We start from the raw sequence: 26,218 nt of genomic DNA, 5'->3' as shown, positions 1-26,218 counted from the left end.
AACTTTAATCAAATACTATCATGATTAAAAAAGACTTATTATCATTGCATTTCATTTTCTTACACAAATGATTTATTACTTTTAACCATTATTACATTATCCACTAATAACTCGATCACTGATGTTATAATTCCATTGATCTTTTAGATAATTAAAAACACATGTTATGTCCCTAAAGTCGTTATTTACGATGCATCGATAATTGTACGTACATAGTTAAATATATGTTGGCAATAATCCTATTTAAATAACATATAGTTTGGCGTAGATGCAATAATGATTTTATTTTTTCTTTTGTAATACAAAACCAACAAAGTAACAAGGTGCTACTTTTGCTAGATGGGAGGAACCCAAAGAATATTTGGAGAATTTGGGACATAAGTTGCTCACATGTGCAACTATTATTATACTTTAATTTTCACACCACCATGTTTTATTTTGTTTTGATGTCGATCTTGTTTTATTTATTGATAAGGTTATAGCTAATTAATTCAGATCGATAAGTGTAACATGTAATTAGATTGATCATTCACTAACCAATTCACTTAGGTGGCCGGGTTAGCCACCTCATTTTGCCCTAGAGTACGTGGTCTTTGGGGTGGGGGTGAGTGGATTTTATCCTCTAAGGTCTTAGGTTTAAGCTTTGACATTGTAAATTGTTTTTCACGATGGTTTAAATTAAATAGGGATCTGCTTGTCAGGTTTTCTTGACGCGGATCCTTTTAAGATTACAGTTCATTAGTTTTCACACCTTTGAAAAAATCGGATTATAACTAGATATTTGTATCATTTAGTTTCATGTAGTAATTAATTAATGTACGTAGTTTATACATCTGAAACATATATACGCTGAGGTAGTGAGGCCCCTAGCTACTTGATTAAATAATACGAAACTATATATATAGATGAACATTTTGAGGTAAGTGCATAGTTATCTAGTTGTGAAAGGTAAATACAGGATATACCGACCGACCTTTTTCTCGGTATCTATTTTTAGCTAAGATCTGCAAAGAAGTATAAGTTTTAGAATGTGCAAATATGGCATAAATTTAGTATCCTGTGAAAGTGATTTACATGTACAGGGTACGTAATTAAATTATGATTATAAAATATTAAGTAAATATATTTGGTAATATTTGTTTTCCACCGTTTGAAGATGGTCAAAGTGACTGTGAAAAGGTGCGAAAGGACCTCCTTTCAATGGTGGCCTTGGTATAAAAGTGAAGGAGCTTTTGGTAATTTTAAATGGGTATCCGTAATTATGGCAAGATATTAAAGCTGTAAGAACAAAGAATCCCATGGATCTCCCGTGCTCCACATTTTCATTTATTAATCACGTACTATCTTTCTAGTTATAGGTTCAAATCATACCACATATAAATATAGCAAGAGAGCCTTAACAATGTTATATTTATCTATATATCAAAATTAATAATAACCTTGTTAGGATTCGAACCCGATGTGAACGCATAAAAATTAAAGGTGTAAGGTGTTAATCATTTATCCACACTCCCTTTAAAAAAAAATTACATACTATCTTTCTACACAGTTTTTTTATGGGAATCGAATCTATTGGTAATTACACCGTACATTTTCGGTATGGTTTTGAGTCTAACCAATATAAATCTATAATACTATATAAACTTATAGCCTTAGCCCTTATCTTGAAAGTTTAAAAAAATTAGACATATGAATTGACCAAACTAATTTTAATGAATTAAACCATTATCAACTCTTTATATTAAATTACACTCAGTCCCTTATATTATAAAATATTTCTATTATCCTTTTAAGTTAAACACATTTACATTAATTATTTACACCATTTGATCTCACTGTCACAATTACTATCTGTCGTTGTCAACACACCGTCGCATCATACGAATACCATGCTAGTAAAAACTACTGATTAGGTTTGATTTGGTTATCATGAAAAACACTTGAACAAAATTTTCAGTTTCGGTATGGTTTTGGGTCATAACCAAACCAAACCAAACGAGGTCGCACACACATATAAATTCTTTAGGTTCTGATCGATCTAATACCGAACATTAAATTTCAAGTTAAGGTCGTACGCAATGTCCATATGTTCCTTTATATATACTATCACCGATGTATCTATAGTTATTTTTTAATTTGACAAGTATAAATTATCAATTGAATTGAATAAAGATAGATATTGTTACTACATGCTATTGTTGTACATGCATACCCTTTAACTTGTAATGCATGGGCATATTAATTGTGACACGACGAATTGAAAAACATTAAGAAATGGACATAAACATCTTGTCCTTGAAGGTTTGACAAGATAGGTATGTGATGTGATATTCTTTGATTTTTGTTTGCTTCTCTTTGTATTACTTCAATTGATTCATGTTCTTTCACCCCTTTAACTCTGCAAAATCTTATCATTTCCCTCTTTTGGGTTGCAATTTCAGTTTGCACAAACCAGAACTTGTTGTGCTAGAAAGTGGCATTTTTATGGGAACCTTCAATCCTCCATGACTTGCCCCATACATTCTTCCCCCCAACTCACCTCTTATAATTCAAGAAACAAAGATTCTACGTACATTCTTACCAACTAACATATCTTTGCACCTAATGTCCCAACGACCAACATTCAATGATCAATTCATATATATGTTCGATCTTGTTCTCTTTTCTTTATTCTAGTAGCTTAATAATTGAGGATGGAATAACTAAAGGTTAATTTTCACCTTTTCAGTCTCCTACTCTTAGTCGATCGATCTGCAAGAGCCATACACTACAAGAAACTAATCATTTGTTCACATTTATTTATAAAAAAATATTTTTTATTCCATATTTATAAATGTATAAACAAAATATATTCACATTTAAAAGTATAAACTAATTTTAAACATTTCACATTTTAAAAGTATGAGATTCAATTTGTAACATAATTTTTTCACGTTTTGTATTGTTTTGAAGAAATATGGTGTTACAAATGACTTCATTTACTGTTAATATCTTTTTATACATTTATGTATTTAATTACACTTTTAAAAATCAATGTGTAAAATAACTCACATTTGAAATAGTGCCAATTACCTGACTATTTGTTATAGCTTTTTTATAACAACATTTTATCATAATCTTATTCTTAAATTATATGTATATCTGAAATTAAATGAATTTTTTTAAAAATAAAAACTTTTTACTAATACATTTTACAAATGTAAGAAATGAGACTCGAAATCTTGCCAAGTTCAATGACCCTACCAATGGATCACAAACTTCATTGCCACTATTTGTTATAATGATCAAAAAACTTTAAAATCTAGATAATTTAAGGCTGAAAGGAAAGATTACTTGGTTGGATGGGTTATTTTTCTAATCTCTAATTGCAAATTATACGTATATATGTTTATGCATATATAAGACCCGGTGAACGTACAATTTGGTGTGTACTCTGCAGCTAATTACAGTAACATATATATATATATATATATATTACTACTAAAACGATGTTGATATTTGACTACTCATAATTTAAACGAAATAATGGTTAACAATAGAATTTATAGACTTGCTCCTTGTCGATCTCTACCATCTCATATTATATAATATTATACATATAATAAATTACTTTTGAAGGTAAGTTTTAGACATATACGTGTAGATTTTATTATATATCTGTTGTTTTAATAAAAAATAAATTGAATTTAAAAGGAATATAAATGATAATATAAAAGTGAAAGCGAAAGCATATAGATATGTGCATGGTACTGTCCATTTTATCGAACAGTAATACTTTCCACTTATAGACATATACCACATGAGACATATAATCATGGGCCTCACATCTGTTTATTACCACTTTACTTTCGAATTAATATAAAAAATTTCTTCCGAAAAGTAAATTCAGTATATATGTTACATGTACTTTTACCATAAGGAGGCTTTTATTTGTTCAAGTTAAAACAATGATCATTAAAGGATTTAAACAATTAAAATGAAGTTAAGCTCAAATAAGTTTAATAGTCAAACTGAAAAAGCTTGAAAGATTTTGCCCATCATAAAACGAAGACGAAATTAATTGAATAAAATGATATGAAAGTATTCTTAAAGGTGTAATTCAAAAGGCCGAGAAAAACATGTAGTCAAAAAAATACGAAGGGATTTACAAATCTAAGAAATGCCTTCTCGACATGTGATTTTCAATATAGCTCTTTTACAAAGATGGAAAAGATGGGATTGAGGTACATTTGACACCCCTAATTTTCTTCTTTGAGCCTAATTTCTCTTCTTTATTAATTAGGTTCAAAGAAGAAAATTAGGCTCAAAAATTATTATTTATATACATAACCTAGAAAAAATCCTCATATATTCTCAACCCAATAAAAATTTACGGCAAAAAAATTTCAAATTATATATTTTGTTGCAAATTTCTTATTTAACTAAATTTGGAAAAAAAAAGTAAACTGGAATCAATATTTATATGAGGGTGCTCAGCTCTCGCCAACCATTCATGTTTTCCGTTGCAAGGCTAGCTCATAGCCAACTAATACAAATGTCTTTTTGAAGCAAGCCACCCCAACCTATAAATGTTTGATTTCTAGCCATGACAGTTCAAGTAACACCTTTATATTTGGTGCATAAAAGTAAACAATCGTAATAAAATTCTATTTTACTAAAATTTTATTAAATAGTTTTGTCTTTCACATTGTATTGTATACAATGATTGGGAGAGAAATACGGTTGAGCTCCCTCAACGTGAAATCCTGGCTCCACCTATAAGTTAAAAAATCAGTTAATATGAAAATGGTTGCACATGGTTTAACCTTTTAAAAATGCCTGATAAAATTGATCTCTAACTTTTTTAATCCATTGTGCGATTCAGGTTTCACAATGGTTGGTTCGATCACCCATCATGTCAAAAAGTAACATTTTTCTATAGAAAACCTATACAATAAGGATATTCCTCATATTAATAATATAATATGATTTTCTATATTTCAATGAAGTCTCACGAATATAAACTAGAGTTTCAAGTAGACTTATTAGTAATCTTATTCGTTTTTTACCTTGAATCACCAAAAGTGAATTTCTTTAATTAGAAATCTGTGTTATGATTATGAAGAGATCACTTTATAAAAGATTTTAAGCCTAAATTGGTCTATCGAATATCTTTTTTTTGTTAAATTATACTTTTTGTCTCGAAACAACGGATTTGAAAGCTCTAACCAAAATGAAACTTATTTTAACTTAAGTAACAAATAACAGAAAAACCACAAAGTTGAAATTTTTTTGCAAATTCGTCCATAGCGTCAACAACGCTAACATAATGTTGTGGTTAAGCTTCTTATGTGCGTTTCACGTGAGGGCAAAAATGTCTTTTGCTATTTTCTCAAGTTGTGCATAATGTCTCCAATTAAAAAATAATTTGTATGTATGTTAGCATTTTATGTCTTTTATCAGCAAAATAAATCAAGGTTCGGGGACTAAAACCCTAAATAAACAAAACATCTAAGTATTCAAATTTGGCACCAAAAAGATTAAACGCCAGTTGGGAAGTTACACAGAAATGGTTTTAACCGGAGACGGTGCCGGTTCCGGCGCCGGAGACGGTGGTGGTGGTAGCAATTTTAATTTGGCGCCACTGGTGCGTACATTAGCCAAAGGAGCAGCTTTAGCCATAGGGGGGATCTTTTCCATCACCATGATTTCATCCACTGCAATTACATTTTTCACATTACACAAAAAGGTACACCCAACAACCACTTTGATTTTCTTGATGTTTTTTTTGTACAACTTTATTTTTAGAAATTAAATTTAGGAAATTTAGAAGAAAGATTCAATTTTTATAGGATATTAGGAACATCCAACACCCTATATTGTTTCTTGATTTTTAAGTGTTAGTTTAGGGATTAAAGAAGAAATGAAAGATAAAATTTCATATTTTTACGAGTATATACAAACATCCAACAACGGGGCTTTGGCCAAAGTGGTATCATTCCTCCAGTGTGATACGCTTTCTGGGGCCACTTTGGATGACCTTGTTACAAATGGTTATGGTTTTGAATCTATATCAATTGCTGAACATAGCTGGGGCTGGTCCTCGGGGAAAGGCTTAGTTCTGTCTAACGAACCACGGGGTCAGGGTTTCTTTCTAAACCGTTATGTTAGAGTTAACCTTTTTAATGATCAAATTGCGGTAATCAAGCATTTTTTGCAGTTTTTTGTTCAGGACCTTAAAGATTTTCTTCAAAATTGAGAAAAAGAGAGCAAGTCAAGAAGAACGATTCAGTGTTTTCAAGAACTAACAAATTTATCAACATCGTTTTGTTTCTTTTTACTGTAACTTTTTAGAGATTAAATTGCTAAGTTTATGAAAAGGTTTCATTTTTTACAAGAAATTTAGGTTGTAGTTTTACCTTTATGTTTTGTAAGTCTAGGGTCTCGGATTTAATGATATGGGTGATCTGGGTGCAGGACCAATTTGGATCGCCGTCATCATTGTCTACTAAGAAAAAGAATGTAAGTGCATGTGATGTATGTAAAGGGAAAGGGTTCTACATGTGTAAATTATGTAAAGGGAATGCTACAATAGAGTGGTCTCCGTTGTATGATCCGGTATTCATTAACCCGTGTCTTTGCCCCACTTGTGATGGACATAGGTAATCTAAATTCATATTTAAACTCTTTATTACTATGTGTATCTATAGCTCCGCTTACATTTGTCTTTTGAGGGTCAAGTGAACTGTCTTTAATATACATCATTAATTGGAATTATGTACTTTGTTTTGAAGGAATTACTGACTGCATTTTGATATACAAATGGTTGTCTGGTAGAGGCACATTTTGGAGTTTCAAAAACTAAGTGCCGTGTAAAAGTTTGATTTGAAACAAAATATATCTTGACTCTCTTCAAATGTGTGGGAAAAAATGGTAAATTGAGTAGACTGTTGAAACTGAAATTATGAATTGGTAATCTTGATTGTAGGATCCAGCGATGTCTTAATTGTTTGGGGAGTGGATTCGTTCAACAAGCTAAAGGTAGGAACAACTTTAATGTTTCATTATGATCAAGCAGTTGGCGCTTGACCTTTGCTTGTTAGTTGAGTTTCTTTATGGGTATTTGTTTCTATTTTTATTCTTTTTGAGTAAAAGAAGATTATTTGTTTCTATGATACTAGTTGTTTCAGAATGTAGTATTAGTATACTCTAGTATCAAAGGTTTAATTATATATTTACTATATAGAAAAATACTATAAGTCTTTAACTTATAATGAACTGTTTATGTTGCTCCATTACTTAAGCATTTATTAACCTGGTTAAGCAAGCTGTAGGAAGTGACAACCACCTAGCTGTGCTTAAAGCTTTCTAAAGCACTGTGATGATGAATAAAGGGTATGCGTTGGAACTCTGACTTCATGGCTTTTAGTTGAAAATCGTCGCAGACATGGTTTAGTTGCAATTCAACCTAAATAAGTTGCTAAGCTAGGCTTCCAGTTTACAAAATCTAGGTTGCATACTTTCGAACACTTTTTTTTTGGGTCTGAAACTTGTAAATTAACATTCACTGCACGGTGTTAAAAGTGCAATGGGATGCTCTAGGGGAAAAAAACTTCAGAACATGTCAACTTTTGTGATCAATAGGATACTTTTATCTATTTTGAAGTTGATATGGATTTTTGATTAGGATCAAGTTTTTTTTCAGATGCTAAAGAATTGTCAACCTTAGAATATAAAAAATGAAGTCTATTATTGATCTAAAATTTCAAAGTGATTGACCCGGAAATCACATTTTTTTGAGCTTGGAAGATGAGATATATTTTGATTTATATAAGAATTTAAACTTTTGCAGGGTGATTTACTGAAGAATGGTCTTTTGCATGTTCGTTTGAAGCTCTTCAGTGTTTTATTCGAATCAAACTAACTTCGAAGATTCTTTTGTTCGTGTGGTTTTTCAAGCAATGGGCTACAGAAATTATGAAGAACATGAGATGATTAGAGAGATAAGTAAGGTTTCTCTTTGCGATAGGTGCTTACTGTTACATGATGTGACCAAAAGCACTAGGCTGCTTACCATACTTCCTGTATCATTTTGAAGTTTTGACATGGTTATGTAAATTTAATTTTTCGTTGAATTTGATGTCATTTTTTATGGAAAGACCCAGTTATATTTTTTTTTATCCATAATTAGTCGAGTAAATTTTGCTTTTGACATACCTTGTGAAAGACTGGAAAGACCATGAGTTGAATTTTGATTAAAAATATTCATGAGCCATCACACCTTTGTTTGATACAAACAAACTTTAAATCAAACTTAACAGAATGTCTTGATTCAAATTAGCTTGATTCAAATTTTATTGTTTGTAAGGATGAGACTTGTGAGTTCTTGTAGACGTGCAATGTATATGAGGATTATGAAACAACGTTCACCCTAATGTGACACTGCCAGAATTTGATCGGCAGTGGGGCTTTGAAGATTACAAGAGTTTGCCTGAACTGGTTCTTGAAAAGGCGGCTGCTTCACTTGATCGGTTTTAGTTCAAATGACAAACTATCGACTTGGTTGATGGCCCGGGCTTTTGGGTCATGGTTATATGTAATCATTGATCTGTAGATTGTCATTGTGTGTAACATTTCCCTTTTGGATATCAAGACACCAGTAGTATTAATCGTCAATTTACTCCGGTTAGACTGCGTATATATAAGTCAAAGATCTGTTCTTTCCGATCAAATGAGCAAACTTAGCACTCAATGTAAGATAAAAGATTAATGGTTGCTATTATGAACCATGGAAAAGAATGACCTATATTTACTCGCGGAAAAACTGAAATAAAAAACAGCACAGAAAATAATCAATGTTTTTTCCACCCCACAAGAATTTTAATAAGCCCAAGAAAAGCTAATAACTAACACAATCTAATCGAAAGATAAAAAAAAGTTTTAATCTTTTTTCATTCCGGTGGCCGGAAAGAGAGAACCCATCAAAGGGGTTTTTTCTTTCTTGAGCCCCTTTGAAAAACACCCAAATATTTATTATAATTATATTTCATTTAAATTTTAGATAAAATAAAGAATGGGGGGTAGTACATTATCATCAAATTGTACAACAAATGAAAGATTTGTTGACAGAGAGGTTTTCTTGAATGTATATGATCTTACCCCTTTCAATAATTACAGCATTTTCTTTGGATTTGGTTTTTTCCATACTGGTATTGAAGGTAAATTATCTTTCATTATTTTGTTATTTTATTTTATAAATTTTTTTATTTTTCCATACTCAGCTCATGACGGATTAGATATGATTGTTTTTGTTGTTTTTTGTGTATATGAACCATGAATGATTAAAACGGATATCTAAAATAGATTGATAGACATATGTGATTCTAGCTTACCAATAGGTTGTGGCCTTGTGGGTTCCTGGGATTTTGTTAAGTTATACTCGTAAATTGTAATAATGTAGATTAGTTTTGATAAGGTTTCTTCAAGTGTGTTTATCTGGATATTATGTTTTTGAGGTTTGTGGGTGATCATTGCTTAAAAAGGTCTTTGTGCAAGATGAATATGGCATTGTTAGGTTTATTGAAGTATGTTTAAAAAGATTTCCGAATTCTGCTTATTAGTCTACGACAGTCAATTATGACAAAATAGAACAAGTTTTTGAACACAAATCTATCTCACTTATCTTTGTAGCAAATGTAATAATGTTCTTTGATCTTTCCAAAAGTTCCCCACAAGGAAAAACATACGAGTAGCTGATTTCCATTGGACATTCCAAATGTTCTTGGCAGATGACTGAATCAGACTAGGTTTGGTGTCAGTAAATTTTTTATCTTAAGGATTTGTATCAATGTTTACTTTTTCTCATGTTTTCCCTTGTTACACTATAACTTTAATGTGTGAATAATATGATGTATGGAAACTTGTTGTAGTGTATGGTATGGAATATGGGTTTGGGGCACACGACTACTCAATTAGTGGAGTGTTTGAAGTTGAACCGAGGAGCTGCCCGGGATTTATCTATAGATGTTCAATTTCACTTGGTCATATAAGCATGTCGGCTACAGAATTCAGAGAATTTATCGAAACCATGGCTTCAGATTATCATGGAGACACATATCACCTAATATCCAAGAATTGTAACCATTTTACTGATGATATCTCTCAGAGGCTAAATTGCAGAAGGGTTCCTGGCTGGGTGAATCGGTTGGCGAAGTTTGGTACATTTCCTCCTTGAATTGAGTCTACTAATTATGTAAAACTTATAACTAGTGTGAATTTTAATGCACATTCTGTACTTTACTTCATTGCATCATGCATCCGTTTTTTTAGTTCTAAAAATAGACCAGAATAAACACGTTTAACCCGCACTAAAAAAGTTGCCATTTCGACCCAAACAAGGTGCGACCCTTTATACAACCCATTTGCCTGCTCATCTGTTCATTTCTACCTTGAATACACTTTTCATGATAATTTGATTTGGGCTTCCCTTTTCTACATCAAATTTGCTAGCTTGAGAAGCATATTAATATATGCTTGTGCTAGAACATTTGTCGTTAAAGGTCCTCTTACTCCCTTAGTACATGAAAATTTCCGTACAAGACACTGACTATTGTTTTAATGTTAGAATTACTCTTCCGTCGTAATTAGAGGACCAGTTTCAACGCAGATATGTGGAAATTGGTCAGTTTAGTTATATTTAATTTCTAACCGATTTGGAACATATTTGGCGAAGGTTCAAATAGGTTACAAATCAGACAGGGTGTATACAAGTGTTTAGTACATTCTCAGTTTTTTTCCTCCCTGTTTGTTGCCTTTGAAGATTGTATCACATATATCAATACCTTACTGGTGTTGAACTACCATTTCAGGTTCTTTGTTCAGTTGTCTGCTTCCTGAAAGCCTTGAAGCAACTACTGTCAAACAGCTGCCAGAGTATCATACATACGGTAAGTTCAATTTTCTGCCATTGAGATTAACAGTACTCGTAATTTGACTTTGAAGTCAAATGTTATTCTTCATTGAGCCAGAAGTATTTAATATCCAACCCTTGATTGTATTTTGAAAATCGCAATGAGTAAATAACTAGCAATGTGATCTTTTAGTGATCTACATACTGTTAACCCAATACTTTGTGAAATAACAACGGTGATTAAATAGAGTGTTAAAGATCATTTTGGGCTGTTATAAATTTATAATTATTTTGCAGATGATGATGATAGTGATTCTGCATCAAACTCAAGCAGCCAAGATGCATCAGAAAGCGATGAGGTTGACCAAAAGGTCCTCCTTTCACCAACACCCGCTCCTGAAATAGCTTTCATTAAAGAGATGCCAAGGTAATACCTGTGTTCTTGGTGTACAGTCAAATGCATCTTTGAGATTACAGATAGTGGGCGAATTCCTTACCACTGCAAGAACCTTACTAACATCGTTTGTATATTATGACTGATGAAACATACTTGCAAAAATACACACACACACACAAACAAACACACACTTGTCTCTTTTTCTTCAGTTTTAGATTTTGGGTCCTTTTACCTTTTCTTTCATGTGTTTTGCCACTAAAGTCCTTTGAGTTTGTTGTATGCTACAATCTCCGTAATAACTTTCAAATCTAGATTTTGACATGATCTAAGACATTCGGTATATATGTTACGGGTATTTGGTCATAATAAATTCTTCATCTATAATATAAGTTCATAAAACTATAGTTCATTTCATTATTTAGAAGAGTCTCAGAGGTAAATGGAGTTTGGAGAAAAATGGGTACATTGATCAAAATACTAATCACATGACTTGGCCACCTCAACAAGAGAATGATCCATTACTACAGCTGCGATTGATATCTTTTCTTACCAGTCCCCATATATGCGGAAAACTGCAAAAGCATGAAATATAACAACCAGTCCACACAACATAGAATGTCACAACTCATGGTTTGGTTCTTGGTACAACGAACCTTAAACTGACTCATACTTTATACCAGCGGAAGATAGGTTCGTTGGTTGGTTGATGCAGCCCTTTGGATCCACTTGTTTCTTCATTTTCACATTTGATGGTTTTTTTCACGCTTCTAAATCAACCTATAATATGGGCCAACCTAGGGCTCACCCTCGAGCCCTAGCTTTGAAGTTAGCCAATGGACAACCTCATCCATCTCTTCTGGGATTGTATAATGGCCGAGCCTGGACCGTTAAGAAACATCAAACCACCTTTTTTTGTCACGTAAACAATAACATTTATATTTATATATCCATCATATATCATAGATTTTGGATGTATGTGACTATGTGGTGAAATAAAGAGATCCATCATCACTTCTGATGATTTGCATAAAAAAAAAAACAGATCTTTTCTTTTATAGCATCCATGTTCTCAGCAGCATACTCATTAAATTTTTAGATAGAGGAAGCTCAATGTCAACAAAATAGCAAGCGTTTAAGATGAAGGAAGTCACATACGAGGGAAAGGACTTGAAAGTCAAATCTTCAAAGCCAAATGAAGTTAGTTTCTCTGCCGACATCTGACCATAGCGAAAACGAATAACGTCATCACCTGGCATGATATTATAGAAGTTTCTCAAAATTTGTTATATAAAGAAGATTTATGTATTTGCCATTGTCATTACTACAAAATTTCGATTCTATTGATTTGGATCCATTAGATGCGCTAATTTAACCATTTCAAAAACATTGCATACAAAGGTAAATGTGGGTACCTCTGCCATGACAGAGCAAAATGGGTAATGATGCAGCCCGACTTCCAACTTCATAGTCTTCAAACTCATTATTTAGACCCCTAGCTCCCCATCCAAAGGAAAACCAAATGTAGAAAAAATTTGATATGTCAAAAGTAAAGGTGGATATTTTGATCCATCAGCTTATAAAGGATTCTCTCCAGGGCAATTGTATCTCAACCGAGTTAGATTTTAAATTAAGTTTATCAAGGGAACCCAGTCAATTAGGTTGAATGCCACCAAAAGTATGCTCTTAAGGTATACACCCTCCTAAATTATTTTGGATTTTTTGCCTAAAACTCTCATGTACTTCTTCATATGTCCATTGCAAACCAGCAAGCTTATTTGTTCTTTCCAGATCATTAAAACTTAAAGTATGTCCTAATAAGTCACTTAGTTACCTAAACAACATATTTTTGGTAACATCGAAGGGCCTAATAGGCATACATTTCAAGTTTTAATGACCTATAAGGGGTGTTTGAAAGGTACGATACACCTACAGGGAAAAAAGCTTCTGGACGAAACAAATTAAAAAGTACATAGGAGTTCTAGACAATAAACCCGATAGTTGTCTACTATTTTCTTTTGAAGTATTTATATAGCGTTTTAAACTAAGATAAAAAGGTTTGTGGGTCAACCGGTACCAGCCCATTTCAACTCTTGGTACAAATTTTGACCCGTTACCCAACCCAACCTGCCCCATGCTCGCCACTTCTACTCATAAAAGGAAGAGAAGTTGTTACTGTGAGTGGCTGAACCTTGCATATGGAAGCCAGCCGCTAAGAGCAACAACGAAATCCAGATGGACAGGGTAGCCAGTGCCATTTCCAAATTTTCCTCGGGCAAAACAACATGCAGAGTATATTGCAGTTGCTGCGCCCATACTAAAGCCTCCTACACCAACTTTGACTGCAAAGTCAAAGAACACGAAATGAGAAACACAACGATATCTTGGTCTGATAGGACTGATAGGACAGGGTTAGATATAAATGAAAACTTACTGTTTGGAGACTCAGCAGAGAGTAAGCTCAGAACATGTCCTGCTGAAGCATCCATTCCCTCTACATCTTGACTTGCATCTCCGGACATGTCAATGACATCAAACCCTAATATCCAACACATCAAATTTTGATAACTTCAGTGCATTTCAAATCTTAAGGGTTTGTTTTGGTAATCAGATGCCAACTTGTTTTGAAGTAAATAGGGAACCTACAGCTTCAGAATGTTGTAAAAACAAAAATAACACGATTTTTTTAATACTTCCGCAGTTGAATACAACCTTACGTTCTAAGGCTGTGAGGATGTCCCCTTTCATAAATAATACCGTCTCTGTTTCTTACTATACACAATCCTTAATTCATAAACAAACCCAAGGTTCTAAAACCTGGGCGTGTACTTGCATTACAAATTTATTACTCCGGACTACCTTTTTTCCCTTTTTACACCACAAAAGGGAGTTTTATTGTAACATCCATGAATTTTGACCCGTTGACTTTAAGTATCATGTTATGAATTATAGTAGTTAATGATATCTTTAAATCCATCTTGTGGTTAAATGACTAATTGTATACTCAATGAGCCGGTTGACGGTGTGCTAGATGTAATGTCGTGGGTTTTGAACTAATTAGTTATGTTGACGGGTCAACCCATGGATCAAAGTCTTGACCCATGACCCACCTTAGTCAACCCAACCCCCACCCACCTTATCCTTTCCTTCCCTTATTCTTCTTATCTTTTTTTCTTTACTCCCAAGAACACACTCTCCTTTCACTCTCTCTCTCTAATTTAATTCATAGTTCATGGAAATTCAAGCTTAGTTAATGCAAGAATAATAAATCTTATCACCATTTTAACTTCATATCAAAAACTTGGGTTCCAAAGTGTAAGAAATGACCTCATTTGAATCAAAATTCGGGTTTGAGGATTTGTGAAGCTTTTGGTAAGTAAATTCTACTCTATGACCTTCACTTCATGTTAGTAAATGTACCTATAGTTGTGCCAAAACATTTTCGGGTCACAAATCGGGTCAAAAGTCGAATTAGGGTTTGTCTAGGGTTAGTAATGGGTTAACCGAATTTGAACTTGAGTTGGTGTTTTGAAGAAAGATTTTAAAGTGGGTTTGGGTTATTCATGTGTAAACATGCTTAATTATGCTTCATATTGAGTTTTGATGCTTCACAAATCGATTTTGGGTGTCAAAAATGAGTTATGGGTTAGTTTTGGTGTGTTTAGGTCGAAATGGGTTGCTGAGGCTGAACTGGGTGAGCTGCTGCGCAGCTAGTTAAGCTGCTGCGCAGCTTCACAATTCTGTTTTTCAGCTGCTGCGCAGCTAGTTAAGCTGCTGCGCAGCTTCACGAGTCTGTTTTTCAGCTGCGGCGCAGCGATAAGTTGCGGCGCAGTTGGGGGCTTAAATCACTTAACTTTTTCCTAGCTTTAGTTCTAACATCCTAGGATCGTCCCGACCTTTCCGGAATGTACTCTTATGACCTTATTGGTGCCCTACACATGACAAACGAGTCGTTTAAAGTTGGGTGTCCTCTTTGGAACCTAATTCAAGACATTAACATAAACTAAATAAACATATAACTTATGTTTGAGAATGAGGCGACCTTGGGGCGACTTCATTTTGGTTACAAACTATTACATGACCTCCCTAACGACCATGTTGGGTCCCGAAAGTCTTTCAAAGCCATAAACTAAAGCTAAAACCTAGTTAGAGAATCGTCTTTGGTGAATAATGCATGTCTTGTAAACATTACTAGGTTGTGGACGCGTGGAGCACTATAATCACCTATAATCTCATCTTAATTCGATATTAGCCTCTTTTGCCAATCAAGGTGAGTTCGTATCTCCCTACTCTATTGAGATTCGGGCTGAAAAGTGTACATTGTGTGTTTATTTGTTTGAATTAATTGTTTGTTGATTGAATGATGATTGATGGATGAATCATTGAAATGTTTTGTGTATGTTGGTATTGAGAAAGGTTATATTTAGATTAGATGTACATACATGGAAGTCGACTTCGCGTTCAAAAGGTTTGAGATGTGGAGGGTTAGCCGCTGGTACACCCTGTATACAAACATCGAGGACTCTTTGAAAGCAAGCCCTCTCAAGTGTATGTATGTATAGTTTGATCATATTGTTGGTTATTGGATGTTGGATTGATGGATTGTTGGGCTTGCATTGTGTTGGTTGCTTTGAGATGATTTGGTTGTCTGTTGAGACAAATGTGTTTATCCAGGTATAGACGTATACACTGGTGTTGGTCATCCGGGTTATAGACGTATATTCGCCGACGTTTTTGAGATGCCACAATGGTCATGGTGATGACCTGTGAGTATCGTTGCATAGATGGCATAATGGCCCTACATATTATATGTATTTTGGTTTGGCATGCATATCATTCACATCATGGCATTGACATTGCATTGATTGTTCTTATACGTTTGTTATATAGTGATGCATTGGTTGGATGACGTGTAAGACTACTTGTATGTGATAATTGTTCTTGTTTTCATGACATGTGGTTATGGTCGGTGGTTCATCTTGGGCCACCACTACGAACTCACCAACCTCGTGTTGACTTGTAGAACACTTTTCAGGTAATCAGGTGGTTCAAGGATGTGATGCATGATCTGGTGTAGCTTTTGGTTTCGGGCATGGACTTTATGGATCAAGGATTCATACGCCCACTTTTGGATTAATGCTTAGGATCGATAGCCATCTCTAGAATTCTCTTTTGTAAACTTTGATGGTCATTTGCTCCTTGTGCATTGTTTGAATATTTGACTTGTTGTGGATTCACCGAATTCATTAATGTCATTTAGTTGCCTACGATAATCCCTCCTTGTGCTATATGATTTCCGTAATATTTCGAGCCCTAGCTCGGGGTGTTACAGAATGGTGGCCCATGCCAGGTCGTAGAGAATTAGGTGGTTTGACCTAGACTACGGCTTAAGTTAAAACTCTTCATATAGCATGCATGGCTAGGAATTTTGTGTGCAACTTGATTTTTGTGAACCCTAGAAAGTGTACATTGGGAGTTCGTAGTTGAGACCAATTATGTGATGAATTGAGTACGATATGGTTTTGGTTTGAGTTTGATTGTGATTGAGATGGATTGTTGTTTGATAATAGTTGTTGATTTAGGGCGAGGTGAAGTTATGGCGTTAACTTGATGTAACATTGTGGCAACCCTAAAAGAGCGTGATCAACTATTTTATGGTCACCCGATGTTATAGCAATTTAATGACATCACGGGTTGCGCACGCTTGGTTTAAAGCATAATAAGGAATCGATATGCTTTTTGGGAAGTTGATTGAGTGGAGGGTTAGCCGCCGGTACACCCTGTACACAAACTCGATCAGTAACTAGAAAGCATATTGGATTCGGATTATACTTTGAACCATCCGTGCTAGATTATAGGATTGTATGATAAATGATTGTAGTGAGCTCAGTATGGTAAGTAATAATTTCTCCCTAGAAATCTATCGCTTTTGCCTTAGCTTAATGGTATGAAATGTGTATGTTATGTCGACTTGAGGGCATTGACAACTTGTGTGACTAACATGTGAGTATTGAGACTAACTTTCGGGTCAACGCCTTGCTTGTTTTATAGAAATGGTAAGACCAAGAAGAGCTGGAACTAACTATAGGGCTAACTCGGAAGAACCTCAACCGGAAGCTCAACCGGAAGTGCAAGGAGGTAGAGGTAGGGGCCGGGTGGTAGAGGTCGTGGTGGAGGACGAGGTAGGGGCCGAGGTAGGGGTCGTGGTGAGGCTCCCAGGCCTAACTTGGCGGATGTGATTGCTCAAACGGTCTCCAATATCATGCCGACTATTGTTGCCCAAGTCCAAGCAACTCTTGATGGGAACAATGGGGTACAACCTAATGAGCATCAAAACGTTGGAAACCCGGAAAATGTGAATGATGAGGGTGCTCAACCTCATGTTGTAGTAGAAGAAGAAGAAGAAGAAGAACTCGAAAGAGCGGATAACTATAGGGCTAGGTATAACCAACACGGAGTGTACCGCCAAGGTTGTCAATTCAAAGATTTCAAGAATTGTGGGGCACCGGAGTTTGATGGGTTGGGTGGGCCCGTGGAATGTATAAAATGGTTTGAGAGGATTGAAGCGGTGATTGAAAGGAGTCATTGTACTTATGATGACCGAATTTATTATGCCTCCGGTATGTTCAAGGAGGATGCTTTAAGTTGGTGGAACCAAGAGAAGGCCTTGGGTCGGGCCCACAATTTGGAATGGGCCGACTTCAAGAACAAAGTGAAAGAGAAATTTTGCCCACCTTATGAGCTCCAAAACTTGACCATCGAGTTTGTCCATCTCAAAATGGACGGGGCCGACTACAAGGGCTATGTTAGACGATTCCAAGAGTTGTCTACCCTTGTTCCTCACCTAGTGAGCACCGAGTCTCGGGCCATTGAGAAGTTTGTTTTGGGTTTGACTCCACAAGTTCGTTCTCTCATCAATCCGGTCATGCCTACTTCCATGGTCGAGGCTATTAACCGTGCCGGTAGTGTTACCGAAGACTTGTTAAGAAGTGGAGTTTTGAGTAAATCATCATCGTATCATCAAAAAGAAAGGAGGTTGGGGAAACAAGTGGTCCAAGGAAGATGGGGAGGTTTGACTCCAAGAATGCTAATCGGGGTAGGGTGATGGCGGCGGTGGAGCCGGTGAAGAAGCCTTATGTGGGGCCCCACCCACATTGTGGAAGATGCAATAGACACCACCCCGCCAATGTTCAATGTGGGGCATGCTTTAATTGTAACCGTTTGGGGCATATGGCGAAAGAATGTAGGGCACCAAGGGGGGGTACGGGTCCGCTCAATGTAGCTCCTATTCAAGCTCTTCCTCCTCAAGGCAATCAAAGAAGAGGCGAATGTTATGTGTGCGGTAGCCCAAATCATTACCGTAACAATTGTCCTCAATGGGTGGGACAACAAGTTCAAGTGGCCGTTCACCCCAATCAACTACAAATTGCCGGACCTAACCAAAACCGGGGACAACAAGGTCACCAAGTGCAACCCCGTGGCCGAGCCTTTGCGGTCAATGCAAATGAGGCCCGTAATGATCCCAATGTTGTTGCAGGTACCTTTCTTCTTAATGGTCATTATGCAACGGTTTTATTTGATTCTGGAGCCGATTATAGTTTTGTGTCCTCTCGCTTTATTCCTTTGATTGATGTGCATCCGTGTGCCCTAAACTATGTACTCGATATAGAAACGGTAAATGGCACCTTAGCAAAACTTAGTCAAATACTTCGTGATTGTATTTTGACTCTAAACGACATCGAATTCTACATCGACCTTATGCCTTTTGAAATCGGTAGCTTTGACGTTATTGTGGGAATGGATTGGTTAACGGCGGTAAATGCAACTATTGATTGTGGGGAGAGAGTTGTTAAAATACCGTTGTCTAGCGGTAAGATTCTTAGAGTTCAAGGTGAAACTTCCGATTCTCTAAATTCTAAAGTCTTTAGTGCTACCATCTCAAAGGTAGAATTGAAGACTGTTCCTATTGTTTGTGAATTCTCTGATGTTTTTCCGGAAGAATTACCGGGATTACCCCCATCTCGTGAACTTGACTTTCGTATCAATCTTATTCCGGGAGCCGCACCCGTGGCAAAAGCTCCTTATAGACTTGCCCTCACTGAAATGCAAGAACTCGAAGCTCAACTTAAGGAACTTCAAGAGAAAGGTTTCATCCGTCCTAGTCAATCTCCTTGGGGTGCTCCCATTCTCTTTGTCAAGAAGAAAGACGGGTCGTTTAGAATGTGTATAGACTATCGGGAGTTGAATAAGCTTACGGTGAAGAATCGATATCCTCTCCCTCGAATCGATGACCTCTTTGACCGACTTCAAGGTGCCAAGCACTTTTCCAAAATCGATCTCCGCTCGGGTTATCATCAACTCCGGTTCATGATGATGACATTCATAAAACGGCTTTCCGAACTCGGTATGGGCACTTTGAATTCACCGTTATGCCTTTCGGGTTGACCAATGCACCAGCAGTATTCATGGATTTGATGAACCGGGTGTGTCGCCCTTTCTTGGACAAGTCCGTCATTGTCTTTATTGACGACATACTTGTTTATTCTAAAACGAAGGAAGAACATGCCGAACACTTGCGAGAAGTACTCGAGTTGTTAAGAAAGGAGAAATTGTATGCTAAATTCTCCAAGTGTGAGTTTTGGTTGGAGAAGGTTCACTTCCTTGGTCACATGGTAAGCAAAGACGGTATTCACGTTGACCCAAGTAAGATCGAAGCGGTTAAGAATTGGAGGAGACCCGAAACACCTTCCGAAATCCGTCAATTCCTTGGATTGGCGGGTTACTATAGAAGATTTATCGAAAATTTCTCCCGCATTGCACAACCTCTTACACTCTTGACTCAAAAAGAACGGAAATTCGAATGGGGCAATAGACAAGAACAAGCCTTTCAAACTCTTAAGAACATGTTGTGTGAAGCACCCATTCTAACCCTTCCCGATGGAGTTGAAGATTTTGTAGTATATTGTGATGCTTCGGGGCAAGGATTGGGTTGTGTCCTTATGCAAAGGGGCAAAGTTATTGCATACGCCTCCCGCCAATTGAAGGTGCACGAGAAGAACTATCCGACACACGACTTAGAATTGGGAGCGGTAGTATTTGCTTTGAAGTGTTGGAGGCATTATCTCTATGGCACCAAGTGCGTGATTTATACCGATCACAAAAGCCTACAACACATTTTTAATCAAAGTGAATTGAACATGAGACAAAGACGTTGGCTTGAACTCCTTAGTGACTATGATTGTGACATCCGTTATCATCCGGGTAAGGCCAATGTGGTAGCCGATGCCTTGAGCCGGAAGGAACGAGTTAAACCAAGACGTGCTAGGGTTATGAGCCTCACGGTAGGACCAAACATTCGCGATCAAATCATTGCGGCTCAAGTACAAGCCACTCGACCAGAAAACTTTGGTAATGAGAATTTGGATGGTATGGAGCAACAATTCGATAGGAAGAGTGATAATGGGCTCTATTTAGTTGGAAGGCTCTGGGTTCCCATTTTCGGCAATCTAAGAACTCTTCTCATGCATGAAGCTCATCGATCACCTTATTCGGTCCACCCCGGGTCGGATAAGATGTATTTTGATTTAAGAGATTTCTATTGGTGGCCGGGTATGAAGCGAGATGTGGCTAGGTATGTGAGTGAGTGCCTTACTTGCTTACAAGTGAAAGCCGATCATAAGAAGCCACCCGGATTATTAGTGCAACCCGAGGCCCCCGAATGGAAATGGGAACACATTGCAATGGACTTCATAACGAAGTTACCGAAGACAAGAAGTGGTCGCGATACAATTTGGGTGATAGTTGATCGGTTAACGAAGTCGGCTCATTTCGTGGCCATTCGTGAAACCGATGGTGTTGACACCTTAGCTCGTTTGTACATCAAGGAAGTGGTGTCTAAACATGGAGTTCCGGTTTCTATCATCTCCGATAGAGATTCCCGGTATAACTCGAATTTATGGAGGGCCTTTCATCGTGCAATGGGTACGCGACTAAATATGAGCACGGCGTTTCATCCTCAAACGGATGGGCAAACCGAAAGGACAATACAAACGCTTGAAGATATGTTAAGGGCATGTGCCATTGATTTTAGTGGGAGTTGGGAAGATCACTTGCCTTTGGTGGAATTTTCATACAACAATAGTTATCATGCCACCATCCAAATGGCGCCTTTTAGAGCTTTATATGGTAGGGTTTGCCGATCTCCCCTAGCTTGGGCGGAGATCGGTGAAAGCCAACTCATTGGACCGGAGATTGTGGTGGAAACAACAAAGGTGATCTACCAAATCAAGGAGAGATTGCAATTGGCCCGTGAAAGACAAAAGAAGTATGCCGATGTGAGGCGGCGACCGCTAGAGTTTGAAGCGGGGGATTATGTATTGTTGAAGGTGTCGCCCTGGAAGGGTGTTATCCGTTTTGTGAAGAGAGGCAAACTCGGGCCAAGGTATATCGGTCCTTTTAAGATTATTGAACGGGTTGGGAAGGTTGCTTATCGGTTGGAATTGCCACAAGAACTTGGGGGAGTACATGATGTCTTCCACATTTGCAACCTACGCAAATGCTTGGCGGACCCGACACAACATGTGCCTATGAATGAAATTCGGGTGGATAAGAATTTAAATTTTGTGGAGGAGCCGGTAGAGATCTTGGACCGTCAAACCAAAAAGCTCAAGAACAAGCATTATACCATTGTTAAGGTTAGATGGAATGCTAGACGCGGAGCCGAGTTCACTTGGGAGCGTGAGGATCATATGAAGTCCAAGTACCCGGATTTGTTTAATAATTAGTGTTTTATTAGATTTCGGGACGAAATCCTTTTATCGGGGGAATAATGTAACATCCATGAATTTTGACCCGTTGACTTTAAGTATCATGTTATGAATTATAGTAGTTAATGATATCTTTAAATCCATCTTGTGGTTAAATGACTAATTGTATACTCAATGAGCCGGTTGACGGTGTGCTAGATGTAATGTCGTGGGTTTTGAACTAATTAGTTATGTTGACGGGTCAACCCATGGATCAAAGTCTTGACCCATGACCCACCTTAGTCAACCCAACCCCCACCCACCTTATCCTTTCCTTCCCTTATTCTTCTTATCTCTTTTTTCTTTACTCCCAAGAACACACTCTCCTTTCACTCTCTCTCTCTAATTTAATTCATAGTTCATGGAAATTCAAGCTTAGTTAATGCAAGAATAATAAATCTTATCACCATTTTAACTTCATATCAAAAACTTGGGTTCCAAAGTGTAAGAAATGACCTCATTTGAATCAAAATTCGGGTTTGAGGATTTGTGAAGCTTTTGGTAAGTAAATTCTACTCTATGACCTTCACTTCATGTTAGTAAATGTACCTATAGTTGTGCCAAAACATTTTCGGGTCACAAATCGGGTCAAAAGTCGAATTAGGGTTTGTCTAGGGTTAGTAATGGGTTAACCGAATTTGAACTTGAGTTGGTGTTTTGAAGAAAGATTTTAAAGTGGGTTTGGGTTATTCATGTGTAAACATGCTTAATTATGCTTCATATTGAGTTTTGATGCTTCACAAATCGATTTTGGGTGTCAAAAATGAGTTATGGGTTAGTTTTGGTGTGTTTAGGTCGAAATGGGTTGCTGAGGCTGAACTGGGTGAGCTGCTGCGCAGCTAGTTAAGCTGCTGCGCAGCTTCACAATTCTGTTTTTCAGCTGCTGCGCAGCTAGTTAAGCTGCTGCGCAGCTTCACGAGTCTGTTTTTCAGCTGCGGCGCAGCGATAAGTTGCGGCGCAGTTGGGGGCTTAAATCACTTAACTTTTTCCTAGCTTTAGTTCTAACATCCTAGGATCGTCCCGACCTTTCCGGAATGTACTCTTATGACCTTATTGGTGCCCTACACATGACAAACGAGTCGTTTAAAGTTGGGTGTCCTCTTTGGAACCTAATTCAAGACATTAACATAAACTAAATAAACATATAACTTATGTTTGAGAATGAGGCGACCTTGGGGCGACTTCATTTTGGTTACAAACTATTACATGACCTCCCTAACGACCATGTTGGGTCCCGAAAGTCTTTCAAAGCCATAAACTAAAGCTAAAACCTAGTTAGAGAATCGTCTTTGGTGAATAATGCATGTCTTGTAAACATTACTAGGTTGTGGACGCGTGGAGCACTATAATCACCTATAATCTCATCTTAATTCGATATTAGCCTCTTTTGCCAATCAAGGTGAGTTCGTATCTCCCTACTCTATTGAGATTCGGGCTGAAAAGTGTACATTGTGTGTTTATTTGTTTGAATTAATTGTTTGTTGATTGAATGATGATTGATGGATGAATCATTGAAATGTTTTGTGTATGTTGGTATTGAGAAAGGTTATATTTAGATTAGATGTACATACATGGAAGTCGACTTCGCGTTCAAAAGGTTTGAGATGTGGAGGGTTAGCCGCTGGTACACCCTGTATACAAACATCGAGGACTCTTTGAAAGCAAGCCCTCTCAAGTGTATGTATGTATAGTTTGATCATATTGTTGGTTATTGGATGTTGGATTGATGGATTGTTGGGCTTGCATTGTGTTGGTTGCTTTGAGATGATTTGGTTGTCTGTTGAGACAAATGTGTTTATCCAGGTATAGACGTATACACTGGTGTTGGTCATCCGGGTTATAGACGTATATTCGCCGACGTTTTTGAGATGCCACAATGGTCATGGTGATGACCTGTGAGTATCGTTGCATAGATGGCATAATGGCCCTACATATTATATGTATTTTGGTTTGGCATGCATATCATTCACATCATGGCATTGACATTGCATTGATTGTTCTTATACGTTTGTTATATAGTGATGCATTGGTTGGATGACGTGTAAGACTACTTGTATGTGATAATTGTTCTTGTTTTCATGACATGTGGTTATGGTCGGTGGTTCATCTTGGGCCACCACTACGAACTCACCAACCTCGTGTTGACTTGTAGAACACTTTTCAGGTAATCAGGTGGTTCAAGGATGTGATGCATGATCTGGTGTAGCTTTTGGTTTCGGGCATGGACTTTATGGATCAAGGATTCATACGCCCACTTTTGGATTAATGCTTAGGATCGATAGCCATCTCTAGAATTCTCTTTTGTAAACTTTGATGGTCATTTGCTCCTTATGCATTGTTTGAATATTTGACTTGTTGTGGATTCACCGAATTCATTAATGTCATTTAGTTGCCTACGATAATCCCTCCTTGTGCTATATGATTTCCGTAATATTTCGAGCCCTAGCTCGGGGTGTTACATTTATGGGTATGCACACGCATACCCTCCACTCGACGTGGATCTGCCGCTTGTTTGACTTGACATAAGCTTTGATAGAAGTACTGGACTGGTAGTAAAATATCTAATTACACAATGAATGGACTAGAGTACTTAATAGTTAGTCCACCACTGAGATAATTTTGATTGAAACTCCGTCAAAGAAGTCGACGTTGCATTAATTTGAAAGGGGTGAAGTAGTACTGTAATATTTATTGAAAAATACTTATAAATTTACACTTGCAAAGCATCTAATAACCTACATGCATTTGTAGGAAGTCCGCCATATAAAGTAAATGGTTGAGCAGGAGAAGTAGGGCATATCCATTTGATCTGCAGCGTATATATGAAACTAACTTTTGGCATCAACTCAATACTTACGAAAGAACCAAACCTACTTAGTCCAAGATTCTTTATGAGTTTAGTAGGGGAAACCTCTGTCCCGTTAGTGATTCATACCTCTAGAGTAGCATTTTCATTAGGAAAGTGATAAATTTATAATAACTTTTAGGCATTTACATGAAACGTACATATTTTCTTGTGTAATAAGTAACTTTTAGCCATCGACTACATTAATTTATTGATTTTGTAGGTCATATCATGATTTTTTGTAGAAAGCATGTCCCAAATAATGATGGTGTAGTAACTAACTGGCAATGAACTTGTGCTTACATTCGGTAGAGGAAGGGTCTCCAAGAGTTGGGGCCAACTGCACATAAAAATAAGCTGATAAAACAGAACATGGATCTTACTCACCCTTCACAAATCATTTCCAAACAGTACTAGAGATTATAATCTCGCATAAGCAATTGAAGTAAACCTGTAAGACAAAGCTTTAAATAGTTACTTAAAATGCTACCAATAGCAGATCAAGTTGGAACTATACATCTCATGAAGATGTATACCTTGGCCGGAGTAACGGATGATAGAGGGCTAACTAGGCAGGATAAGTTTGAAAAATCACAGTTCTCCTTTCTTACTGGAGTCGATAATCATCTATCAACAAATTTTTTATCTGGATATAAGGTGCTACTATTTGTTAAAAGGTTATTTCCTCAAGTGATCTACAAAAGAACACCGAAAAGAGAGGTTTGGAATATATTCTATTTCTGAAATATAATTGTCCTAACTTACCAGAGTTATTCCTCAAAAAAAGATTAAGTAACAAGGTTACGAAAAGTACAAAAGGGATATCTAGATTACATCACCTTAAGCCATCATCACCAAGCCCATGAAGCCAGACAATGGTCGCCTGGTGTTTGCCTTTAGGTCTAACTACATATGTTGGCCCAAACTTAAATTCCCTGCTTGCAGTCAACCCACCACCTTTCACGGGAAGATCATGAATATTATCATAGCATCACGTAAGCTGAAAATGTAAACGACTATAAAGTAGAAACATATAGGGAGGAAAATAGATACAGAAAGACGAACCAGAGTCCAGAGGAGGGTCGGTATAAGTCATGTTAATAATGACAGATATGCAGCCAGTTACAACAGCCACAGAGAAGAAAACCTGCGATGAACAAATCCCACACATCTGCTTCATCTATCATTAAAAACAGTGTATGATATCAGGAGCAAACAGTTCTGTGGTGCACATAAACTAACAATTTTGTGATACACTACTAAGGTAAAAGTCTGGTTGTTTTACC

General features: G+C 36.6%; 3 protein-coding genes across 5 annotated transcripts; 2 read left to right on the top strand and 1 right to left on the bottom strand.

Annotated features, from left to right (window-relative positions):
• The first annotated feature begins 5,438 nt into the window (after window positions 1-5,438).
• Window positions 5,439-8,191, top strand: LOC122598327 (dachshund homolog 1). Of its 3 annotated transcripts, none has more exons than XR_006323593.1 (5): window positions 5,439-5,728; window positions 6,457-6,641; window positions 6,968-7,020; window positions 7,304-7,374; window positions 7,832-7,846. XR_006323593.1 is itself a non-coding variant. In XM_043770920.1 (5 exons), exons 1-4 carry the CDS (start codon window positions 5,549-5,551, stop codon window positions 7,349-7,351), a joined length of 456 nt encoding a protein of 151 aa, XP_043626855.1. In that variant the 5' UTR covers window positions 5,439-5,548; the 3' UTR covers window positions 7,352-7,374; window positions 7,832-8,191. The 3 variants fall into 3 exon arrangements, 2 of the variants coding, with proteins under 2 accessions (XP_043626855.1, XP_043626856.1); XM_043770920.1 differs by having other exon boundaries at window positions 7,314-7,374; window positions 7,832-8,191; XM_043770921.1 differs by lacking the exon at window positions 7,304-7,374 and having other exon boundaries at window positions 7,832-8,191.
• A 670-nt stretch (window positions 8,192-8,861) lies between these two features.
• On the top strand, window positions 8,862-12,445 carry LOC122596058 (deSI-like protein At4g17486). The gene is made up of 5 exons (XM_043768567.1): window positions 8,862-9,197; window positions 9,909-10,196; window positions 10,848-10,925; window positions 11,186-11,315; window positions 12,382-12,445. Exons 1-5 carry the CDS (start codon window positions 9,053-9,055, stop codon window positions 12,383-12,385), a joined length of 645 nt encoding a protein of 214 aa, XP_043624502.1. The 5' UTR covers window positions 8,862-9,052; the 3' UTR covers window positions 12,386-12,445.
• On the bottom strand, window positions 11,672-25,880 carry LOC122596059 (acyl-protein thioesterase 2-like). Its single transcript, XM_043768568.1, has 8 exons — window positions 25,772-25,880; window positions 25,469-25,559; window positions 25,320-25,383; window positions 13,717-13,821; window positions 13,474-13,624; window positions 12,698-12,777; window positions 12,441-12,534; window positions 11,672-12,164 (listed from the first exon to the last, which is right to left on the bottom strand). The coding sequence occupies exons 4-8, from the start codon at window positions 13,802-13,804 to the stop codon at window positions 12,080-12,082; spliced, it is 498 nt and encodes a 165-aa protein (XP_043624503.1). The 5' UTR covers window positions 13,805-13,821; window positions 25,320-25,383; window positions 25,469-25,559; window positions 25,772-25,880; the 3' UTR covers window positions 11,672-12,079.
• Window positions 25,881-26,218: the final 338 nt, after the last annotated feature.

Source organism: Erigeron canadensis, chromosome 4 (assembly GCF_010389155.1).
Source record: "Erigeron canadensis isolate Cc75 chromosome 4, C_canadensis_v1, whole genome shotgun sequence".
NCBI lineage: Eukaryota > Viridiplantae > Streptophyta > Magnoliopsida > Asterales > Asteraceae > Erigeron > Erigeron canadensis.
Note: the sequence above shows the minus strand (reverse complement) of the source record. Positions and strands in the feature narration are given on the sequence as shown.

Coding starts and splice junctions, on each gene's coding strand:
- LOC122598327 (XM_043770920.1), top strand. CDS start 5,549: ATGGTTTTAACCGGAGACGGTGCCGGTTCCGGCGCCGGAGACGGTGGT. Junction 5,729..6,456: donor TTTTCACATTACACAAAAAG/GTACACCCAACA, acceptor ATCTGGGTGCAG/GACCAATTTGGATCGCCGTC. Junction 6,642..6,967: donor CCCACTTGTGATGGACATAG/GTAATCTAAATT, acceptor TCTTGATTGTAG/GATCCAGCGATGTCTTAATT.
- LOC122596058 (XM_043768567.1), top strand. CDS start 9,053: ATGGGGGGTAGTACATTATCATCAAATTGTACAACAAATGAAAGATTT. Junction 9,198..9,908: donor TTTCCATACTGGTATTGAAG/GTAAATTATCTT, acceptor AACTTGTTGTAG/TGTATGGTATGGAATATGGG. Junction 10,926..11,185: donor GCCAGAGTATCATACATACG/GTAAGTTCAATT, acceptor ATTATTTTGCAG/ATGATGATGATAGTGATTCT.
- LOC122596059 (XM_043768568.1), bottom strand. CDS start 13,804: ATGTCCGGAGATGCAAGTCAAGATGTAGAGGGAATGGATGCTTCAGCA. Junction 13,625..13,716: donor CTCTGCTGAGTCTCCAAACA/GTAAGTTTTCAT, acceptor TTGACTTTGCAG/TCAAAGTTGGTGTAGGAGGC. Junction 12,535..12,697: donor TTTGCTCTGTCATGGCAGAG/GTACCCACATTT, acceptor ATATCATGCCAG/GTGATGACGTTATTCGTTTT.